The sequence below is a fragment of the Phacochoerus africanus genome, chromosome 2 (genome assembly GCF_016906955.1).
Source record: "Phacochoerus africanus isolate WHEZ1 chromosome 2, ROS_Pafr_v1, whole genome shotgun sequence".
Classification (NCBI taxonomy): Eukaryota; Metazoa; Chordata; class Mammalia; order Artiodactyla; family Suidae; genus Phacochoerus; species Phacochoerus africanus.
This window is the reverse complement of record NC_062545.1, coordinates 133637835-133658766: the sequence shown is the minus strand read 5'-3', so window position 1 is coordinate 133658766 and position 20932 is coordinate 133637835. Positions and strand designations below refer to the sequence as shown.

Sequence of the window (20932 nt, the reverse complement as noted above, 5' to 3'; positions counted from 1 at the left end):
CCATGTCGGGCTTATTTTTTCCAAAAAATGGGCTCGATATCCAAGTGTCCACCCTTAGCCATCGCACAGGCATTCAAGGGAACAGGTTCCCCAACCCCCGGCTTGGGATCTCGGGTGGGTGGCCAGAGCCTCGTCCGCCCGGTATGAGTACACTGAGCACATCGGCCCGCGCGGCGCCACAGCCAAAGTGCTGAGTCCGTGAGCGCCAAGGCCGCGTGGGCGGGCACCTATTTTTCTGAGAAGTTTCAGTGCTTCTCGGCCCCGACACCCACCGCCCCCCTTCACCTTCTAACTGGAAAGTTGTGCGCCAGGCAGCGGGGGGCGGAGAGAGGAACCCAGACTGGCCCCCCTCCCGCTTCCTGCCCGGCCGCATCCTATTGGCCAGAGGAAACCCCAGGAATGTGAGCGCCCCTTTAAAAACCCGCGGCTCCGCCGCCTCACCAGCCACTGCACCCGGGCCGGCCGGCAAGCGCACACCCCGGCGAATCTCCCTGCGCAGCCTCTGATACCGCGGCCTCCCGGGCGCACCGCTCTCCCCGCGCCTCTCCAGCGTTCCTCCGGTCGCTGTGTCCTTGCTTCCAGTCCCAGCTGCTGCACCCGTTTCCACACAGGTAAGGAGTCCCTGGGCGGCCGCCGAGGTCCAGTTCTGCCCTGGCCATACACCTGAAGCTCCAGACTTTAGCTCCTGGCAGACCCCGGATCTCACACTTTTTGCCTTCCCCATCCTGAACCTCTCAGCCGCTGGAGGACTCTTCTCACGAAGAGCTTCAGAGCGATCTTCTCCAAGATCAAAACCCAAATCGCCAGGGACACCCCAAGATTTTGTTCTTTTCCTCAAGTCCTTCCTAAACCTTTCTAAAAGTCCTCTAGAAAAATCTCTGCACCTTCATGCTGTCCCAGCTCCCCAAACTACATCTCCTGGTCCTGCTATTTACCTCACCTTCCCAAGGAAAAGCCCCCCCCCCCCGCGCCCCCGGCCGCCCGTTATTTGTCTTGCCCCTACCACCACTTGAAAGCCATAGTCTCCTCCCCTCAACTCCCTCATTTTCTTCCTTATGCTCTCTCCAGAGTCAATACTGTTGCCCCTCATTCCACCAAATGTGGGGGCCACGGGGGGGGGGGGGCGTGTCCCTGAGGCCCTGGCCCCATGCCCAGCCAGTTTTGCTCACCCTCATTGATGGACGGCCTCTGACCTGGGTTCTCTGTGCTTCCTGCTGCAGGCTCTCTGTTGGGCACAAACGCTCCACCATGGGGCTGGCCTGGGGACTCAGTGTCCTGTTCCTGTTGCATGTGTGTGGCTCCAACCGCATTCCAGGTAAGTCTGTATGATACCTTTTGAGGGGGGAGGGAAGAGAAGGGAGGTCTGGTTACCCCAGGTGTGCCTCTTCCCGAGCCCTGGCTGAACCTCAGGATGCAGGTTCCCTCTGACCTGGTGTTGATTAAGCCCTTTCAGTGGCTGCAGGGAGTTTTCACCCCTGTCTTTCTGCCCCACCCGCCAGAGCTGAACCCCTAGCTCCACCACCCCCACCTAGAGGGCTCTGCTCACAGTGCTTCCTCCTCTTGTCTAACAGAGTCTGGGGGAGACAACAGCGTCTTTGACATCTTTGAACTCACCGGGGCTGCCCGAAAGGGCTCTGGGCGCCGACTAGTGAAGGGTCCTGACCCTTCCAGCCCAGCTTTCCGCATTGAGGATGCCAACCTGATCCCCCCTGTCCCTGATGACAAGTTCCAAGACCTAGTGGATGCTGTGCGAGCAGAGAAAGGTTTCCTCCTCCTGGCCTCCCTGAGGCAAATGAAGAAGACCCGGGGCACGCTGCTGGCCGTGGAGCGGAAAGACCATTCTGGCCAGGTCTTCAGCGTGGTCTCCAACGGCAAGGCGGGCACCCTGGACCTGAGCCTGACCGTGCAGGGGAAGCAGCAGGTGGTGTCAGTGGAGGAAGCCCTCCTGGCCACTGGCCAGTGGAAGAGCATCACCCTATTTGTGCAGGAGGACAGGGCCCAGCTGTACATCGACTGCGAGAAGATGGAGAATGCCGAGCTGGACGTTCCCATCCAAAGCATCTTCACCAGGGACCTGGCCAGCATCGCCAATCTCCGCATCGCAAAAGGAGGTGTCAATGACAACTTTCAGGTGAGGCTTCTTCCATTCCTGGTCCACAGGGCTGACTGCTAGGTAGCTGACTTGCTGAGAGGGCAGTGACAGGAGAGACCAGGGTTCCAGTAACAGGAAATACTGCCTGTGTGCACTAAAGCAGTGGTTCCCACTGTAGGTAGGGATGGGACCTAATAATTTGCATTTCTAACAAGTTCCAGGGTGAGGCTGGTGTTGGTGTTCTGGGGACCAGACTTTGAAAACCACTGATGGAAACAAGAAACGGTTTTCCTCTAACAGCCTGTTCAAACCTTAAATGCTCCTTATGCTCTTCTCAAAAAAGAACTTATTTCAGATGCATTCCACCAATTATAATATAACTTGAAGTGGATACTCTTTATAAGCAGAATAAATACCACTTTGCTCTTTAATTCCTCATGGGGATGTAACTGGTCTCAAAAGGTTAAAATCACAGCTCTTTGCCGCTGCTTCTTCCTTGCTTAAATGTCTAGATCTTTGTAACTGTGGCTTTGAAACTCCCACATTTAACTCTTTGACACAGGAGAGTGTCATTATATCCTCCCGTCTTGGTATCAGGTTCCATTTCCTCTGTACCCAAGTAAGCTGATAACTGAATTCTTTGTAAAACACTGAAGACTTGGCAGAAGATACAATTACGATTTTTGAAGTTGTCTAGCAGTTCATGCTGGTGTGTTATTTTGACGTGGTGATCTTAAAAGGGAGTTCATTTAAACTTTTAGAGCATTGTGTGTTTTGCCTAGCATAAACAGTCTGCCCCCACCCTACTGACCCCCTGCCCCCCCACCCAACATTCTGCAAGCAACGTGTGTCCTCTGCCCACAGGGGGTGCTGCAAAACGTGAGGTTTGTCTTTGGAACCACACCAGAAGACATCCTCAGGAACAAAGGTTGCTCCAGCTGTAAGTATCCTATTTTTTTAGGGCACATGTAGAAACTGGGGCAATTCCACCTAAAACAAGCTGAGAAACTTAAGCAGTGGTGGTTGTGCATAAATTACACTGAGTAAAATAGTTAAGAGGTACACAAACATGACTCAAACAGCATTCCACACATCCATATCCCCTTCACCTCCAGCCCTTTCCCCAGATGAAATGTCTTTTATGATTAAAAACCCCAGGGATGGGCCAGTGAGAGCATCTGTTTGGAGATCTACAACTTTCCTCATTGCATTCCGTTGTTTCTTGGCAGCTACCAATGTCCTTCTCACCCTGGACAACAATGTGGTGAATGGGTCCAGCCCCGCCATCCGCACCAACTACATTGGCCACAAGACGAAGGATCTGCAAGCCATCTGCGGCATCTCCTGTGATGAGCTGTCCAGCATGGTCCTGGAGCTCAGGGGCCTGCGCACCATTGTGACCACGCTGCAGGACAGCATCCGCAAAGTGGTCAGTGGCCCTCACCCCCGCCTGTTAGCATGAGCCCCTGAATGTGTATCACTAATGATGCCAACGACAGAAGTGAAATTGGACAGTAACAACCTTTTTCCTCTTTTCAGACTGAAGAGAACAAAGAGTTGGCCAGTGAGCTGAGGAGGCCCCCCCTCTGCTACCACAACGGAGTCCAGTACAGGAATAATGAGGAGTGGACAGTGGACAGCTGCACTGAGTGTCGTTGTCAGGTAAGTGGTCTCTACAGACAGAAACTCTAATCCATGACGCATCTGAAGCCACAGGCTGTGGGGAAAGATCCAGATGGCCACACAGGCTCTTTTTATGTTCCGTGGCCTGATCCCAAAGTGGTGCCTTTTTTTTTTTTTTTTTTTTTAAGGTCTAGTTATGACCTTTATAAAATCCTTAAATACTCAACGTGTTTCAACCCCGGGCTAATTATACCCCAGGCTAGGTATCTGAAAGGCCATATCTATCCACTAAACTGTCTAAATAACTTGCCTGCTTTAGTTCAAGGGCTAAGCGTTGGATGTCAGGTAAGTAAAACCTAGTGGAGGACCTCTCCTGTGGTGCAGCAGGCTAAGGATCTGACGTTGTCACTGAAGTGACTCTGGTCGCTGCTGTGGGCATGGGTTTGATCTCCAGCCTGGGAAATTCCACATGCTGTGGGCATAGCCAAAAAAAAAAAGCCTAGTGGAAACTTTTTTCCTCAACCCTGATTTGTATTCAGCTATGACAAGTAGATGCTCTTAATACAGTACTGATTGCTATTGAAATCACTTAGCCCAACATCTGAGCTATAACATACCTAGCTCAGATGGCACTGCCTACAGTGTGTGTATCCATCTAGCTGTGCCTAATGGCAGGAACAGGGAGGTTTAAGGGAATTACCTAGCTCATTGAGTAAAGTCAAAATTAAAACAAATCATGGATTGGGGAACCAAAATTTACTAAATTCCCATTCTTGTCCAGTATAATCTAAAGCTAGAGCTATTCCTGAGAAAACAAAATGCTCATTGATCTTTCCCCCCAAAAAATAAAATGTTTAAATTTTAAGGTCCTTCCTGGATGAGTTTTATGAGTTTGAATTCAGACACAGAGTGATAGATCTGACCCATGATGTGTGGTGGTTCCCATTGGATAAATTCTCTATGCTCCTGTGCATGAAGAAATGACTAAGTGGCAATTAAGAAAGAACTCTCCGAGGGATGGAGTGACAAGCAACTAGCACTAGAACTGTCTCTACATTGTTGATGGCTGCCAACATGACAGAGGCAGATCTTTTATTAAAATCATTCCACTAGAGCACTTAGAACCCTGACCACGTTTACTTTTGTAATTGAAATGTGACAGTTTGTCAGCTTTTGCTTGCAGTATGCCTAGTAACCTATTTCTCTGTCACTCTTGCCCGGCAGAACTCAGTTACCATCTGCAAAAAAGTGTCCTGCCCCATCATGCCCTGCTCTAATGCCACAGTTCCTGATGGAGAATGCTGCCCTCGGTGTTGGCGTAAGTTCCTAAAACTTAACCCTGCTTCGACTACTGGTTCAGCTTTACCTAAACAGTGGACAGCAGAACATAATGCCAGTACCCCACCCCCACCTCCATCAGCTGTTTCCCTTCAGTTTTTTGCTGTAGCATCTGGCCTGTCTGCCACATAGAGCCAAAAACTCTATTATGATTCAACTTAATTACTTCCCCCTGGATTATGGGACAGGCAACAGTCTTGGTATAGCTTACTGAGTATGATTCAATGCTTTGAGGAAAGGAGAGGTGAATTTGTGGCAGCAAAGCTCTAAGTTAGAATTTGACCTTATGGCCTAGAGTGAAGAAAAATCTGCTCACCGAGAAATTGATGGGCTTTGCTGCGAGCACGGGACTTACCTGGGCCTGAAAGTTCTGCCCATTTTATCTACAGGCCTAAGAGACCTCAGAGAAAACAGCAGTTTGAGTTTCAGGGTCCTCCTTGAACTAGGGCACTGTACTGTTTCATTGCACCCAGTCCCTGGGTTTTGTTGTGAGTATGAATTAATCACTTTGCTGGGACAATAGAGTAGGTACAAATCATTAAAATGATTCATCATAACTAAGCTAAATAAAACAGGAATGAAGCACTTATCTTCACCCACACCCCCGAGTCCCCCCAACACATACACACCTTTGCACACTGACCACAGCTCAGAATAAGCAGTCACCTCCAGAGATGTTAGTGACATGGGCACTGCTGTAATCATTTGTTCAGCACTTTCTGTTCAGAATCCACCTCAGGTGTGGGTACAGGGAACAAAGCTAGCTGGGGACTAGCAGAGCTCCGAACTTGAATCAGGGAGTGCTAGGAAAACGTCCAACTGATGGCAGGAGAGGACAAGTCCCCTGTCTCGTGTCTGATACAGTGAGATGTGATTGTAGTCATAGTGCCTGGGCAGATGGTAAACAAACACATTTTCCTCTTGTGAAAATATGTGCAGAAAAAGCCCCACATGCTAGGGTGAGAGAAGCAACATGCTGACTAACCTCATGATCAAGCCAGAGCTACAGCCAACAGCAGCTCTGCTGCCTTCAGGCGCATCTGCCAAACACATGGTCTCTGGCTCCCCTCAAAGTGACTCCTCTAAGTTGCCTAAAACTCAAGTATTCTTGGAAGCCTGGAAATGCCTATCGAGGCTGGGCTGGAAATGCCTATCGAGGTGTCTTCAGTCAGGAAAGGGAAACTCATTGAAAATGCAGAGAGTCGGAAGGAGGCAGGGATGAAGAGGAACACGTGCTGGGAGAAAGCTCAGCTATACCGACCCAGGCAAAGCATGTGATAGATCCCAAGGCTGTGCATGGAAAGATCAGGGATAAACCCCTTGGCCACTGGTCTAAGAAATATATTGCTCTTCACCCCTTGGGGAGAGAAGAAAGTTCTGAGCAGAGAAATCTAAAAGAATAGTTTAAGGACTGAACACTAAAGGAACCGTTTCCTCTGCAGCCAGCGACTCTGCTGACGATGGCTGGTCCCCATGGTCTGAGTGGACCTCTTGCTCTGTGACATGTGGCAATGGCATCCAGCAGCGTGGCCGCTCCTGTGACAGCCTCAACAACAGATGCGAGGGCTCCTCCGTGCAGACTCGGACCTGCCACATTCAGGAGTGTGACAAGAGATGTAAGCAGCCTGGCCGCTTAGGCTTGTGGGGAACTGACCTGTCCTCAGTATCACCAATAGCAACTCCACTGCATAGAGGTTAAGGGTACAGGTTCTAGGCTCTGGATCTAAGCCCAGTTCTCCCCCTTACCTGTGCATCCGTGAGCACAGCTTACCCTCTCTGAAGCTCTTTCATCATCTGCAAATTAGGATAAGAATAGTTCTCCATGGGGCTATTTGAGGATTTTGTTTAGATAACGCACTTAAAGCAGCGCAGAGTGGCTGGTGGGAAGCACCATCTAACCATCAGCTTTGTACTTTAGTTAAACAGGATGGCGGCTGGAGCCACTGGTCCCCGTGGTCGTCTTGTTCTGTCACATGTGGAGATGGTGTGATCACAAGGATCCGGCTCTGCAACTCTCCCAGTCCCCAGATGAATGGGAAGCCATGTGAGGGTGAAGCTCGGGAGACCAAAGCCTGCCAGAGAGACGCCTGCCCCAGTAAGTGTGCACACTGCCTGGCAGCTCTGCCCAACTGGCCGTCTGGCATCCACAGCTTCTGGCTTGGTGGGTTGTGGAGGGGGAAAGTTTCCTCCCTAGAGAAAAATAGAAAGAAGCACAGTCCTACATGCTCAGCAGCTCCCTTTAATGAAAAACAGGAAGAACCACTTCAGATTCACTCTCTTCCCAAACATTCTTCCTATGTGTCAGGGTAGCAGAGATTTCTTGAACAAACACAGGAGAACCTTTTGTGAAGGTAAAGTGTTTGAAAATTGGCCTTAACTTCCACCTGTGGTTCATTTTCTTACAGTCAATGGAGGCTGGGGACCCTGGTCACCATGGGACATCTGTTCCGTCACCTGTGGAGGAGGGGTACAGAAACGTAGCCGGCTCTGTAACAACCCTGCACCCCAGTTTGGAGGCAAGGACTGCGTTGGTGATGAGACAGAAAATCAGATCTGCAACAAGCAGGACTGTCCCATTGGTAAGCCACACAGCCCAGGACAAAACCACTGAATGCCACAGTCAGCATTCACAGGGGTTCAGCTTTGAATGGTCCTGAGTGGTTAGATTACACTAAAATACCAGATGGACTCAACATAATCTCAACATATTTTCAGTTGTATAGGCCCTCCAATATTTGACACCCTGGTTTAAGTCATCAGAATGGCAGTGACAGCAGCTGAGGCCAACCATTTGCCTGTCTCTCTTGTTGCAGATGGATGCCTGTCCAATCCTTGCTTTGCTGGTGCCAAGTGTACCAGCTACCCTGATGGCAGCTGGAAGTGCGGTGCTTGTCCCCCTGGCTACAGTGGAAATGGCATCCAGTGCGAAGATGTTGATGAGGTAAGCTGATGGCTGGGAGTTAGCAGACCTAGGAGAGCAGCTCACCTGTCCTCGTCACTTCCTATGGCATCGTTCTCTAAACATGAACAAATGGTTGTGTCTTCCACAGTGCAAAGAAGTCCCTGATGCCTGCTTCAACCACAATGGAGAGCACAGGTGTAAGAACACAGATCCTGGCTACAACTGCCTGCCCTGCCCACCACGTTTCACTGGCTCCCAGCCCTTTGGCCGCAGTGTGGAATACGCCACCGCCAACAAACAGGTAGACTTGTGGACCAGAGAAAAGAAGGGGTGTCCTTGACTGAAACAGCCATGAAAGGGGGCAACATCACCTCATAACCTGCACAGAAAATAGGGAAGGGGGTAAATGTATGATCTAGCTTTTGGAAACAAAACTAGAAAATCTATTGTTCAGGAGTTCCCAATGTGGCTTAGCAGTAACAAACCCAACTAGTATCCATATGGCAGCGGGTTCAATCCCTGGCCTCACTCAGTGGGCTGAGGATCTAGCGTTGCTGTGAGCTGTGGTATAGGTCGCAGATGAGGCCTGGATCCCACGTTTCTGTGGCTGTGGCAGAGGCTGGCAACTGTAGCTCCAATTTGACCCCTAGCATGGGAAGTTCCATATGTCGCATTTATGGCCCTAAAAAAGAAAAAAGAAAGAAAAAGAAAATCCATTGTACATCCAGCAAGAAAAACAGGTCCATCACATTTGACAATGCTGTCTTGGAATAAGGTGTGAGCAGATGGACTTGTTAGTGTCTAGGTGCTGAGCAGGTTCTGGAAAAACACACCTAAAGCCATATTAGCCTGTTATCCAGACATCCATGGGGGAGGATGGAAGGCAGGGGTAACCTCTACTTTCCCCATGGAGCTCTGCCTGCTTGAGACTATATGGATCTGGGTTCTTGTTTCTGGGTGTCTGGGGACTCCCGAAGGCTCTGCCTTAACATCAGGATGTTTTGCCCTCAGGTGTGCAAGCCCCGTAACCCCTGCACAGATGGGACGCACGACTGTAACAAGAATGCCAAGTGCAACTACCTGGGCCACTACAGCGACCCGATGTACCGCTGCGAGTGTAAGCCTGGTTACGCGGGCAATGGCATCATCTGTGGGGAGGACACGGACCTGGACGGCTGGCCCAACGAGGACCTGGTGTGCGTGGCCAATGCAACTTACCACTGCAAAAAGGTACCTGCTCCCCTCACCTGCCTCCAGAAAGCCCTTGGCAAGGCAATAGGCTGGCGAGTTTTAAAGGCTGAATATTTGAAAAGGACACTGAAAGATTAAATCATCCAGAGGCAGAGCAGTGCTAATTTGTATCTATACTAAATCACTTGTTGCCAAGAACATGAATGAGGCAGGCCCTTGTGGCAGCTGTGTTCCAAAGTTGATTATGTTGTCAAAAAAAAAAAAAAAGTTCATTGCTCTATCAAATACCAGCAGAGCATGACTTGTGTTCCCAGTGTGTATAGTCTAGAGCATTTATACCAATTGTGTGTGTGTGCTGCATGTGTGTGTATCCTCTAAGAAATCTTTTGTCTTCCCATTTAAAGCGCACAGCAGCATTCAGTTCTTCTGTCTGTGGTATTTGCGTGAAGTCTCTTGTGCATGAGCTGAGCAAAAGGCATGCAAGCTGCAGCTGTAATGTGCCTTCTCTTTACAGGATAATTGCCCCAACCTTCCCAACTCAGGGCAGGAAGACTATGACAAGGATGGAATCGGCGATGCCTGCGATGATGACGATGACAATGATAAAATTCCAGATGACAGGGTAAAAACAAAACATTTTCCATTTCTCTTTCAGCTTTTCTATTCAGCTGAAACAGCCTGCAACACCCTAAGATTCAATGAAATTACAGAGTTCTAGGGAAAAATAAACTGAGCTGATACATAGGATCATCAGAAATTATTCATTGTATTTCAGTAATGTGGGAACTTAGATATGGCCAAAAGAAGTTTTTTTTCTTTTTCCGGTGCCCCCGCAGCATATGGAAGTTCCTGGGCCAGGGAGAGAACCTGAGCCAAAGCTGGGACCTACACCACAGCTGTGGCAATGCCAGATCTTTAACCCGTTGAGCCACAGTAGGAACTCCACCAAGATAATTTTAAATGGGGGTTGTGTTTTTCATCACAGCTTTCCTTTCCCCCAATTGGAACAAGAAGTTCCAATGTGTAAACAAATGACACTTTGCTCCCCAGATTCTTTTCAAATGTCTTCTATATAAGTCACAGTAAGATTTTCTTTGCATGTACTGAGAACAGAGACGTTAAGTGTATTATATTTACATCTTAGTGACTTAAAACCAACAGAAATTCATGTTTCATTCATTGTGTCCTGGCTTTTAACTTTTGCAGTGACTTTTTTTTCAGGGGACTCACTTAGTATATCCACTAAGTAGAAATAAGCACTGCAGATTTTCCCAGTTTTATATATATCCCGTATGTGGTCTGCAGCTTGTGCTGGTTTGTTGGACCATGTTATAAAATGCTCCCTTTCTTCTCTTTGCAGGACAACTGTCCATTCCATTACAACCCAGCCCAGTACGACTATGACAGAGATGATGTGGGAGACCGCTGTGACAACTGCCCCTACAACCACAACCCAGACCAGGCTGACACAGACAACAATGGGGAAGGAGACGCCTGCGCAGCTGACATTGATGGGGATGGTAAGGCGCCCTGACTCCAGCGGTCCATAGGTGACAGTGACCACACTTGGCTTTGCATCTTGAGCAGCCCTGACTGTGAACTTGCAGTTTGGTTGAAACACCCAAGACTGGAGATCTCAGCTCTTACCTGTCCCCTGTCATCCTCAGGTATCCTCAACGAACGAGACAACTGCCAGTATGTCTACAACGTGGACCAGAGAGACACCGACATGGATGGGGTTGGCGATCAGTGTGACAACTGCCCCTTGGAACACAATCCAGATCAGGTACATGGATTCCTTTCAGAATCCCAGATAAGTGTTAGAATATCCCTTTCTAGGCCCCTAAAAACTAGAGGACTTAAAAAGTATTCAAACACTTTCATTACCACAGCTCACAGTGGTCTCCTAGCCAACTGCAAGTATTTTCAGTTTGCCTGATGAGAGCTCCCCGTAGCCTATAGCTCTTTCTCATGACAGTCTTGCAGCTTCAACTTTGTCTTTCACAAGAAGGTCCACATGACTTGCTTTGTGCGATCTACCATTGTTAAGATCAGTTATATAGGAGTTCCCACTGTGGTGCAGTGGGTTAAGAATCCAACTGCAGCAGCTCTGGTCACTGTGGAGGCATGGGTTTGATCCACAGCCTGGCAGTGTGTTGAAGAAACCTACATTGCTGCAGTGTGGTGCAGGTCACAGCTGTGTATAATTGCTCATCATTATTTTCTAGGGGTAAAAGTTAAGGCATTTTTTTTTCTAAAACATATTGTTCTAAAAATTTAAAAACTAGTTTTTTGAAAATGGGAATAGTTTTAAAAGATTCAAGAGACGAGAAATCCAACTAATTTCTGGAGAAATCTAGAAATCCTCCTAATTCTTGCTCTTGCAAGGTCCTATAAAACAAAAGGCAACAGGATAAATAGCTTGGGGGCCATGATGAGAAAGCATGAATGGTCTAAGATAGCTTTGCTAATCAAATAGCATTAAGAGTCATCTATTTTGAGTTTGGGTCTTACTATGAATTAAAATTCTTCAGTATCATTTACCCTCTTGGATGAGTTTTTGATTCTTCAGATAAGATGGAATTAATAGCAACACATCATGTAAAAACCTTAATGGCAAAGGGCATAAAGACTGGCAAGAAAAATTCCAATTTGCATATAAATAACCACTAAGCATCCCATGTTCCCTGAATAATATAAAAAAGTACTCCGAGAAATATGGTTTTGAAAAATTTAGCATTTTGACTTATCCTGAGCCAACAGTTGACCATCCTTATGGTCTAGATGTATAAAACCAAATACCTAAAAAAGAAGAAAATAATTAATCCCACCATACAGATTACTTAGTATGTATAAAAAGCCATGCCATGTTGCCATGATTGAATGACCTCCAGTAGAATTACATGTCAACGATTTCATAATTGACAACTTCAATGGAAAATAAAAAGTAGCCAAGGAATTTTATCATTAAGATATAAGCACTTAACATAGCATTCCATTCTTAGCGATTAGATAATACTATTTAATTTTATTTAGAAAGTTTTCTATTAAAAAAATTCTTAAATACCTCTGTTAAAATTGTCATATGAAGACAAGGGTCAAGAAAAACACTTAAAATCTGTTGATATGACTAGCTTCCAGCAGTAGCATATACATGTGAAACCACACTGGCCATATCAGTCACTCAAGAATCATCCATAAGTTTTCTCTTCAGCATCAACAACTCATACTCCAACTTACCTTCCTTTTCTGTCTCTTTCAGCTTGACTCTGACTCAGACCGCATTGGAGACACCTGTGACAACAATCAGGATATTGATGAAGATGGCCATCAGAACAACCTGGACAACTGTCCCTATGTGCCCAACGCCAACCAGGCTGACCACGACAAGGATGGCAAGGGTGATGCCTGCGACCATGACGACGACAATGACGGCATCCCTGATGACAGGGACAACTGCCGGCTTGTGCCCAATCCTGACCAGAAGGATTCTGATGGTGAGTCAGTGGAGCCACTTTTAAAGAGAGTAACTGAAACCATAGCTCTCTGGATTGAGGAAATAAAAACAAGGCTGAATGCACTTGAGGATGAGGATACTAAATGTCAACCTTGACCAGTCAGTGACTTCTGGCACCAATAATGGCATTTCAGAATTTCACTGAACCCTTGCTTTTTTGGCCTTAGGGGATGGTCGAGGTGATGCTTGCAAAGATGATTTTGACCATGACAATGTGCCAGACATCGATGACATCTGTCCTGAAAATGTTGACATCAGTGAGACTGATTTCCGCCGATTCCAGATGATTCCTCTAGATCCCAAAGGGACATCCCAGAATGACCCTAACTGGGTTGTACGCCATCAGGGTAAAGAACTCGTCCAGACTGTCAACTGTGACCCTGGACTTGCTGTAGGTAAGTAGTAAGTTCTTTGAATGAAAGGCCAACGGGTACAGGGGAAGGAAGCAAATATCAAAGCTGGCAGTCAAGCATGTCCTAGGAATGTGACAGAGCACATCCTGAAGGCCGCAGGGTTTTTTTTCTTAGAGTAGATTTACAGTGTTGCACCACTGTAGCACAGTGACCCAGTATTATCTTTTTCTCGTATTATCTTCCATCGTGGTCTACCCCAAGAGACTGGATATAGTTCCCTGTGCTGTACAGTAGGGACCTCATTGCTTATCCATTCTAAATGTCATAATTTGCATTTACCAACCCTGAACTCCCTGTCCATCCCATTCCCTCCCCCCTCCCCCCTCCCCATCCCCATCCCATTCCCTCCCCCCTCCCCCATCCTCCCCATCCCCCCGGCAACCACAAGGCTACAGGCTTTAATCTGGGTCTGGCCTCCTCTTCCAGGTTATGATGAGTTTAACGCTGTGGACTTCAGTGGCACCTTTTTCATCAACACCGAAAGGGATGATGACTATGCTGGATTTGTGTTTGGCTACCAGTCCAGCAGCCGTTTCTATGTTGTGATGTGGAAGCAAGTCACTCAGTCTTACTGGGACACCAATCCCACAAGGGCTCAGGGGTACTCAGGCCTTTCTGTGAAGGTTGTAAACTCCACCACAGGGCCTGGTGAGCATCTTCGGAACGCCCTGTGGCACACAGGAAACACCCCCGGCCAGGTAAGAACAGCACCCTATGGGAGGGGTGCTGAACCAGAACTGGGGATGGTGTTTTTTGGCTAGCCTCCAACAAAGAGTCTTAGATACCAGTCTTAGTTGTTTCCAGCATCACCAACTATAGCATTAAGCTCTGCTTTGTAAAAAGCATCCTGAGTTCTCAGTGAGTTAAGAACCCAGCTAGTATCCATGAGGACTTGGGTTAGATCCCTGGCCTTACTCAATGGGTTAAGGATCTGGTGTTCCACAAGCTGTGGTGTAGGTCACAGATGCAACTCTGATCCAGCATTGCTACTGCTGTGGTGTAGGTCAGCAGCTGCAACTCTGATTCAACCCCTAGCCTGGGAACCTTCATATGCTGCAGGTGTAGCCCTAAAGAGAAAAGGAAAAAAAAAAATCCTAGCATCTGAGAGGGGAGCTCGATGTTCTCAAGAGTTACTCTTCAAGTTCAAAGGCAGTGTTAGCCTCTTTAAACTAAGAAAATTTCCCTTCTCTCTGCTTTTTATGTACCTTCAAGAGCACACATCAAATGAAAAAGGCCTTGGGAAAAAAATCCCATGCTGTAGCCCTCTAATTTAGGTCAACTTTGTACCTTTCAAGCACTGTTTCTCAAGGAATGAGAGAGAGATCTCATAATGGAGTTGTTCCAACCTTTCCCTTTCCTTTTCCTTCAGGTGCGTACCCTGTGGCATGATCCTCGTCACATAGGCTGGAAAGATTTCACTGCCTACAGATGGCGTCTCAGTCACAGACCAAAGACAGGTTTCATTCGGTAAGACTGCTCTGATAATTGCACTTAAGGCACACTGATGGGCGAGGAGGGGGAAACCAAAAAGCAAGGGTGGAGCTAATGAGATTCCCTTTCTCCTGCAGTGTGGTGATGTATGAAGGGAAGAAAATCATGGCAGACTCAGGACCCATCTATGACAAAACCTATGCCGGTGGTAGGCTAGGGTTGTTCGTCTTCTCTCAAGAAATGGTGTTCTTTTCCGACCTGAAATATGAGTGCAGAGGTAGGAGCAACATGACAGTGACTTTTCACTTGACACCCCTAATTCAGACCAATGTGAAGAATGCCAATCATGGGAGAGTCTGATTTCAAGGCTGTTTTAGAGACAGGGTTTTTTATGTTTTACTGTTGAAGACACAGTGATAAAAATGAAATAATGCCTATGAACTATGTGCCTTATGAAATACTGAGTCTTTGTGAACCACATTCATATGCTTAGCCATCTCTGGGCTCTTCACACACAGAGCAAAGTGAACTGCAGACAAGGACCCCCACGATAATACTTAAACATTTTTCAGTGTTTACATTTCCATGCCTTGCATACCACTTCCAGTTCTATTTCTGCCATTATGGCACAAGCTGTCTTCACAACTTTCCCTGTTAGAAAGGAAGGGAAAGGCATACGGCCTTTATACTGGCATGTTAAGGTAATTTTCACTACTAACCTTTGCTTTTTTTCCTTCATTCTTTTTTACTCACTGGTTCCTTAGGCTCTCACTCAGTCTAGCACTGGGTCGACCGAAACTCACAAGTGCTTGTGAAATGTTCACAGGGCCAAGCCCTGGTGCTGACAAGACCAAGCAGAGTAAAAAAGAAAACACAGTTGAAATTACCATTTAAATTACGTGATCTTTGAGTCTGAATTTTTCTATGAAAAAATTTTAAATGTTTAAATAAAGTTTTTAAAATAAATTATTTAAAATAATACACATTTAACATCAAAAGCCTTAGAAAGCACAGTGTAAGTTCTGGAAGGTCATGCTGAATTAATCTCCTGGCAACAATGTTCAAACATGTTAACACGTAGTTTTATAAGCTGACAATCTTAAAATATGCTTTTGACATTATAAAAGTAGAGCTATGCCCAGGTAGTTAATTTCTTAAGTGATATTAAAAGGACAGTGCCTTTATGAGTGAGTTTGTTTATGTATTTATGTATTTGTCTATTTGTTTAACAGATTCCTAATCATCAAACTGTTGACCAAGAGACTGATCCTAACCAATGCTGGTATTGCACCTTCTGGAACCATGGGCTTAAGAAAACCCCCAAGATCACTCCTCCCTGCCTGCCTTTGCTCTCTGCTTGCATCAGTGTGGACTCCTAGAACATGTGATTTGCCTTAAGAAAATGCAGTTTTCCAAATCAGACTCAGCATTCAGCCTCTGAATGAGAAGACTCTTCCAAGAATATAAACAATGACTTGGGTTTGCTTTGGAAAAAGCAAAAGCTTCCACGTGCTTCAGTTGGAAGGTGCCTGTCCCACTCTGCTTTTGTCAGAGTACAGTGCTCTTGTGAGGCCAGCTCTGAGCAGTGGACTCCAAAGCATTTTCAGGCATGAAGGGTGGACTCACTAGAATTGACCAACAAAACCACCCCTGACCTCCTCCCTTGGGAATAGGGGAAGCGGGGGCCAGAGCCCTGAGAGGAGGGCGCATACCCAAGAGACAGATGTATGAAGAAAATATGGAGGAACTGTTACATTTTCGGTACTAAATCATTTTCAGGGGATTGAAAGACTTGCTGGATTTCATGATGCTGGCCGGTGTTAGCTGATTAACCCACGTAAATAGGCACTTAAATCAAAGCAGGGAAGGAAGGAAAAGACTGGCTTCTGGACTTCCTCCCTATTTTCCACCCTTTACACATCACCTGTAGTGACCAGAATAGGGAGTCAGAATTAAACCAGCATTAAGGCAGTGCTGGCTGCCACTGCCTGGTTATATTGAAATTGTTGGTTGAATTCCAGATGTAGCTTGTGCAGATGTAGCAGGAAAATAAGAAAACATACCATCTCAGTGAGCACCAGGTTGCCTCCCAAGGGCAGGGTAGCCGTGCTTATATTTTTATGGTTAGAAAGGCACAAAATGATCAACTTAACTAAGACATTCCTTTTCTCTCTTTTTTCCTGAATATCATGGAGTTTTCCAATGTTCTCTTTTGGACTGTAGTTTTGTTTTGTTTTTTTAAGAACACTTTACAATGTAAAATATTTATTTTTTACTTATTCTGGAGGATCTGTCTGAAAGACTATTCATGGAACAGGAAGAAGCGTAAGGACTATCCAGATCATTTTTGCTACAAGTCTTCATGACTGTAAGATTGTAAATACAGATTATTTATTAACTCTGTTCTACCTGGAATCTAGGTTTCATATGGAAAGTGTCTGAGAGCAGGTAGTTGAAACTGATGGGCAAATCTTCCACAGGAAAGGCACAAGGAAATCAGCATAGCAAGCTGTTCTGCACTTTGTGCTGAGATTAAATAATTTGGGATTCTTTTTTTTTCTTTCCTTTTTTTCTTTTTCAAGTGGAATTACTTGGTTGTCCATTTGCAAGTGTTTTTAGTTTGCAAAGAAAGCCAGGAGGCCTTTAATACTGTTTTACCCCATCCCTTGTGCCTATTTCCAGGGAGACGAAAAGCATCTACACTTATTATTTTTTTCCTTTTTCCAAAAGAAAAAAGATGACAAAGGTGAAACTTGTATACAAATATTACCTCATTTGTTGTGTGACTGAGTAAAGAATTCTTGGATCAAGTGGAAAGAGTTTAAGTGTCTAACAAACTTAAAGCTACTGTAGTACCTAAAAAAAAAGTCAATGTTGTATATAGTATAAAAATTCTTTGCAGAAAAAGTATTCCCAATAAGGAAATAGCATTGAAATGTTAAATACATTTTCTGAAAGTTGTTTTTTCTCTCATCTTGTATACTGTTGCTTTATTTTTATAAATTATTTTCTCATTGCCATTGGAATAGATATCTCAAGATTGTGTAGATATGCTATTTAAATAATTTATCAGGAAATACTGCCTGTAGAGTTAGTATTTCTATTTTTATAAAATGTTTGCACACTGAATTGAAGAATTGTTTGTTTTTCTTTTTGTTTTGTTGATTTGTTTTTTGCTTGTTACCCCTCCCCCCATTTTTACTATTTGCCAATACTTTTCTAGGAATGTGCTTTTTTGTACACATTTTTATCCCATTTTACATTCTAAAGCAGTGTAAGTTGTATATTACTGTTTCTTATGTACAAGGAACAACAATAAATCATATGGAAATTTATATTTATACTTACTGTATCCATGTTTATTTGTTCTCTGGCTTTACACATTATGAGATATAGGTAAATTCCATCCCTAATCCAATATAGCATACACAAAAAGAAACCACAGTAAGTAATGGTGACAGTCACAGTTTCTACATGATTGAAGGCTGAGTTGCTTAGACTATATATTTGCTGGATTTATGGAATAGAAGAACAAAGCAACAAATTAGCCTGTCTATATTAAAAACACAGCAATGAAAAATGACCCTCCCCATTTGGGCCCCAAAAGGATACAATTTCATACTTTACCAATGTCATTAAATGTCATTTATTGACTCCTTTTCAAAGTCTGGTTCTAAAACAATGAAAAAGGAAAACAGGAGTGGAGCACATGCAACTCTCCCAACTGCCTCTTCTGACCCATGAACCAAGGCACTGGGTGGACAACATGATTGCATGTTGTGGAGAAGCTTTAGAAACACTAATGGAGGAGGAATTTCCTTGAAAAGCTGGGTCAACGCTATAGGTATCACCTTTTGGTGAATGAATCTTCCTTTGGTCAAAAACAGATGACTAAAGAGACAGGTACAATTTGAAAGAAATCCATATATATATATATATATATATATATATATATATATATATAATACCAAATCATTTTATGAAAAGAAGGCCAAAACCTTAGAATAAGCAGACCTTGAGTTCCAGGTGGGCTAACCATGACTGCAGAATACTGGACCATTTTCGGTATTAATAAGAACAGGTAGAAGAAGAAATTTTTTCAGTAGGTTAAAGGTCTCACTTAGAGGTCCATTAAATACAAAAAGGACTGAGTGAGAGAATATTTTTCCCTTGTTGATTTTTCTCTCTCATTCTAGAAACATCCATCTAGGGTAGGAGAATCATATGTAAATACAAATTGCCAAATCACTTCATGGTATCCAGGTGAAGAATCAGGAACTAGAAGGTGGTGGTAATGGTTATAAAATTTGGAAAACCGACTTGAAAGAAATAATTCTTTGAAACACGACATCGTTCACTCTCTCAGAGCAGCTCAATGTGTGAAGTCTTGGGAGAGAATTCTAATTCACTTTTAATAGAACAAAAGTAACTGAAGATAGCAAGACAGGACAGAAAAGTGGGGACCAGAGCTTTTTTCCCAGGCATGCTCCACATTCACTCCAAGACTGACCCTCAAATCTGGTTGTACTGAAATAAAGGGCTTGTTAAAAATTAAAATTATGCCATCGGGGTGACAGCTTTTTCCTTCTACAGGAGTTTATTGTCATGTGTTTCAGAGAGTTGGATTGAAGGGCAATAAACTTTAGGTCCTATGGGAATTTACAATAAAGGTGGTGTCAGCAGTTTTCTTAAAGAGCCATAAGGAGAAAAACCTCAAATTTAAAGATCTTAAATTCATTCCTGAAATGACTTAGCTCTTGTTCTTTCATACTTTTTCTTCTCTATTCTGGCCTGGGGCAAACACTCAGGTCTAGAGAGAACCTTAAAAACACTGGGTTTTTTTAAATAACATTTTCTTCCCCTAGCAGAGTAACTTTTTTTTTTTAATCTGGAGCCTTCATGTGGAATATATTATATAAATTCAACTCACCAGTTAGAGGTACCTTCAGTTGACATGCTATGGAATGGTTTTCACTACTCTCTCTCTTTTTTTTTTTGTCTTTTTGCCTTTTCTTGAGCCGTTCCCACAGCATATGGAGCTGTAGCCTCCGCCTCCGCCTCCGCCTACGCCACAGCAACTCAGGATCCGAGCTGCGTCTTTGACCCACACCACAGCTCATGGCAATGCCAGATCCTTAACCCACTGAGCAAGGCCAGGGATTGAACCCACAACCTCAGGGTTCCTAGTCAGATTCATTAACCACTGCGCCATGACGGGAACTCCTGCTTTCACTTCTCTTAATAGTAAAATTCGTTACTTAAAATCATTCTGTTTTCCTTCCCTTCTCTTTTTTTTTTTTTTTTTTTTTTTTTCCTTTTTAGGGCCTCACCCATGGCATATGGAAGTTCCCAGGCTAGGGGTGGAATCAGGGCTGCAGCTTCCAGCCTACATCATAGCCAAAGCAATGCAGGATCCAAGCCATGTCTTCAACCTACACTGCAGCTCATCACGACATCAGATCCCCAATCCACTGAGCGAGGCCAGGAATTGAACCCACATCCTCACAGATACTAGCCAGATTGATTTCCATTGTGCCACAATAGGAACTCCTTTTCATAAACTCTTGTAAACATAAAGACTCACTATGCTCCAAACACCATTTGCAGAAACACATCATAAAGCCATAAGCTCTTTCCCCACCACCTATCTCCCTCTCCCCTTCTCTCCCTTTTTAACTCTCTCCCTCCCTCTTGCTCCCAATCTCTTCTCTTTCTCTTGCACACATGCACACACATGTCAAATACCAGAAGCGCATGGGTTTAGAAAGTTCAACTCCTCTGAAAGGCTTATGGGCAAAAAAAGGCTCTTCTCCATGACCATTACAAATCCACCCATATCACCTCTCTCCTCTGATTGTTCTGACTCAAACTCTATAACACACATGTCATTCCTTTGAGAGTCTAAAATCATGACTGTTAACTTCTGCTGGCACCCCACTACAAAACTCTGAGGATCAGGATAAATTACATTGCAGCACACTGACATCAGCAAGAACTACTGCTATTTTAATATAAACTGAAAGAGAGAGGGTTGGAAAAGAAATTGACTATTAATTTTTCTGAAAACAGTAGCTATAGAAGTCTTCATTTTAAAAAGTCAAGGAAGGAGTTTCTGCCATGGTGCAATGGATCTGACCATAGCAATTACGGTCACTGCTGCAGCAAATGTTCGATCCCCAGCCCAGCACAGTGGGTTAAAGAATCCAACACTGCTGTAACTGCAGCGTAGGCCGAAGCTGTGGCTTGGATAAAATCCCTTGCCCTGAGAACTTCCAAATATCATGGGTGTGGCAACAATAAAAAAAGGCAAGGAAATTTGATGTAAGCAATTCACTAACATTATTCAATATCAGTAGACGAGAACATGCTAGCAAAAAAAAATGCTACCCATACATGACTCCAAATTTCATTAAAAGCGGCACAAT

At 44.9% G+C, this 20932-nt stretch overlaps 1 protein-coding gene across 1 annotated transcript; it reads left to right on the top strand.

The window, feature by feature from the left end:
* The first annotated feature begins 448 nt into the window (after window positions 1-448).
* On the top strand, window positions 449-17842 carry THBS1 (thrombospondin 1). The gene is made up of 22 exons (XM_047766750.1): window positions 449-611; window positions 1221-1315; window positions 1572-2131; window positions 2957-3032; window positions 3322-3521; window positions 3632-3754; window positions 4940-5033; window positions 6496-6669; window positions 6972-7148; window positions 7459-7632; window positions 7867-7994; window positions 8104-8256; window positions 8967-9185; window positions 9661-9768; window positions 10507-10666; window positions 10814-10932; window positions 12409-12643; window positions 12831-13058; window positions 13503-13774; window positions 14446-14543; window positions 14645-14784; window positions 15740-17842. Exons 2-22 carry the CDS (start codon window positions 1249-1251, stop codon window positions 15745-15747), a joined length of 3513 nt encoding a protein of 1170 aa, XP_047622706.1. The 5' UTR covers window positions 449-611; window positions 1221-1248; the 3' UTR covers window positions 15748-17842.
* The last annotated feature ends 3090 nt before the right edge of the window (window positions 17843-20932 follow it).

Bases quoted from the DNA above. Each gene is read 5' to 3' on its own strand.
- THBS1 (XM_047766750.1), top strand. From the start codon at position 1,249: ATGGGGCTGGCCTGGGGACTCAGTGTCCTGTTCCTGTTGCATGTGTGT. The intron at 8,257-8,966 runs GTAGACTTGTGG...TTTTGCCCTCAG, and splicing joins ACGCCACCGCCAACAAACAG to GTGTGCAAGCCCCGTAACCC. The intron at 13,059-13,502 runs GTAAGTAGTAAG...CTCCTCTTCCAG, and splicing joins TGACCCTGGACTTGCTGTAG to GTTATGATGAGTTTAACGCT.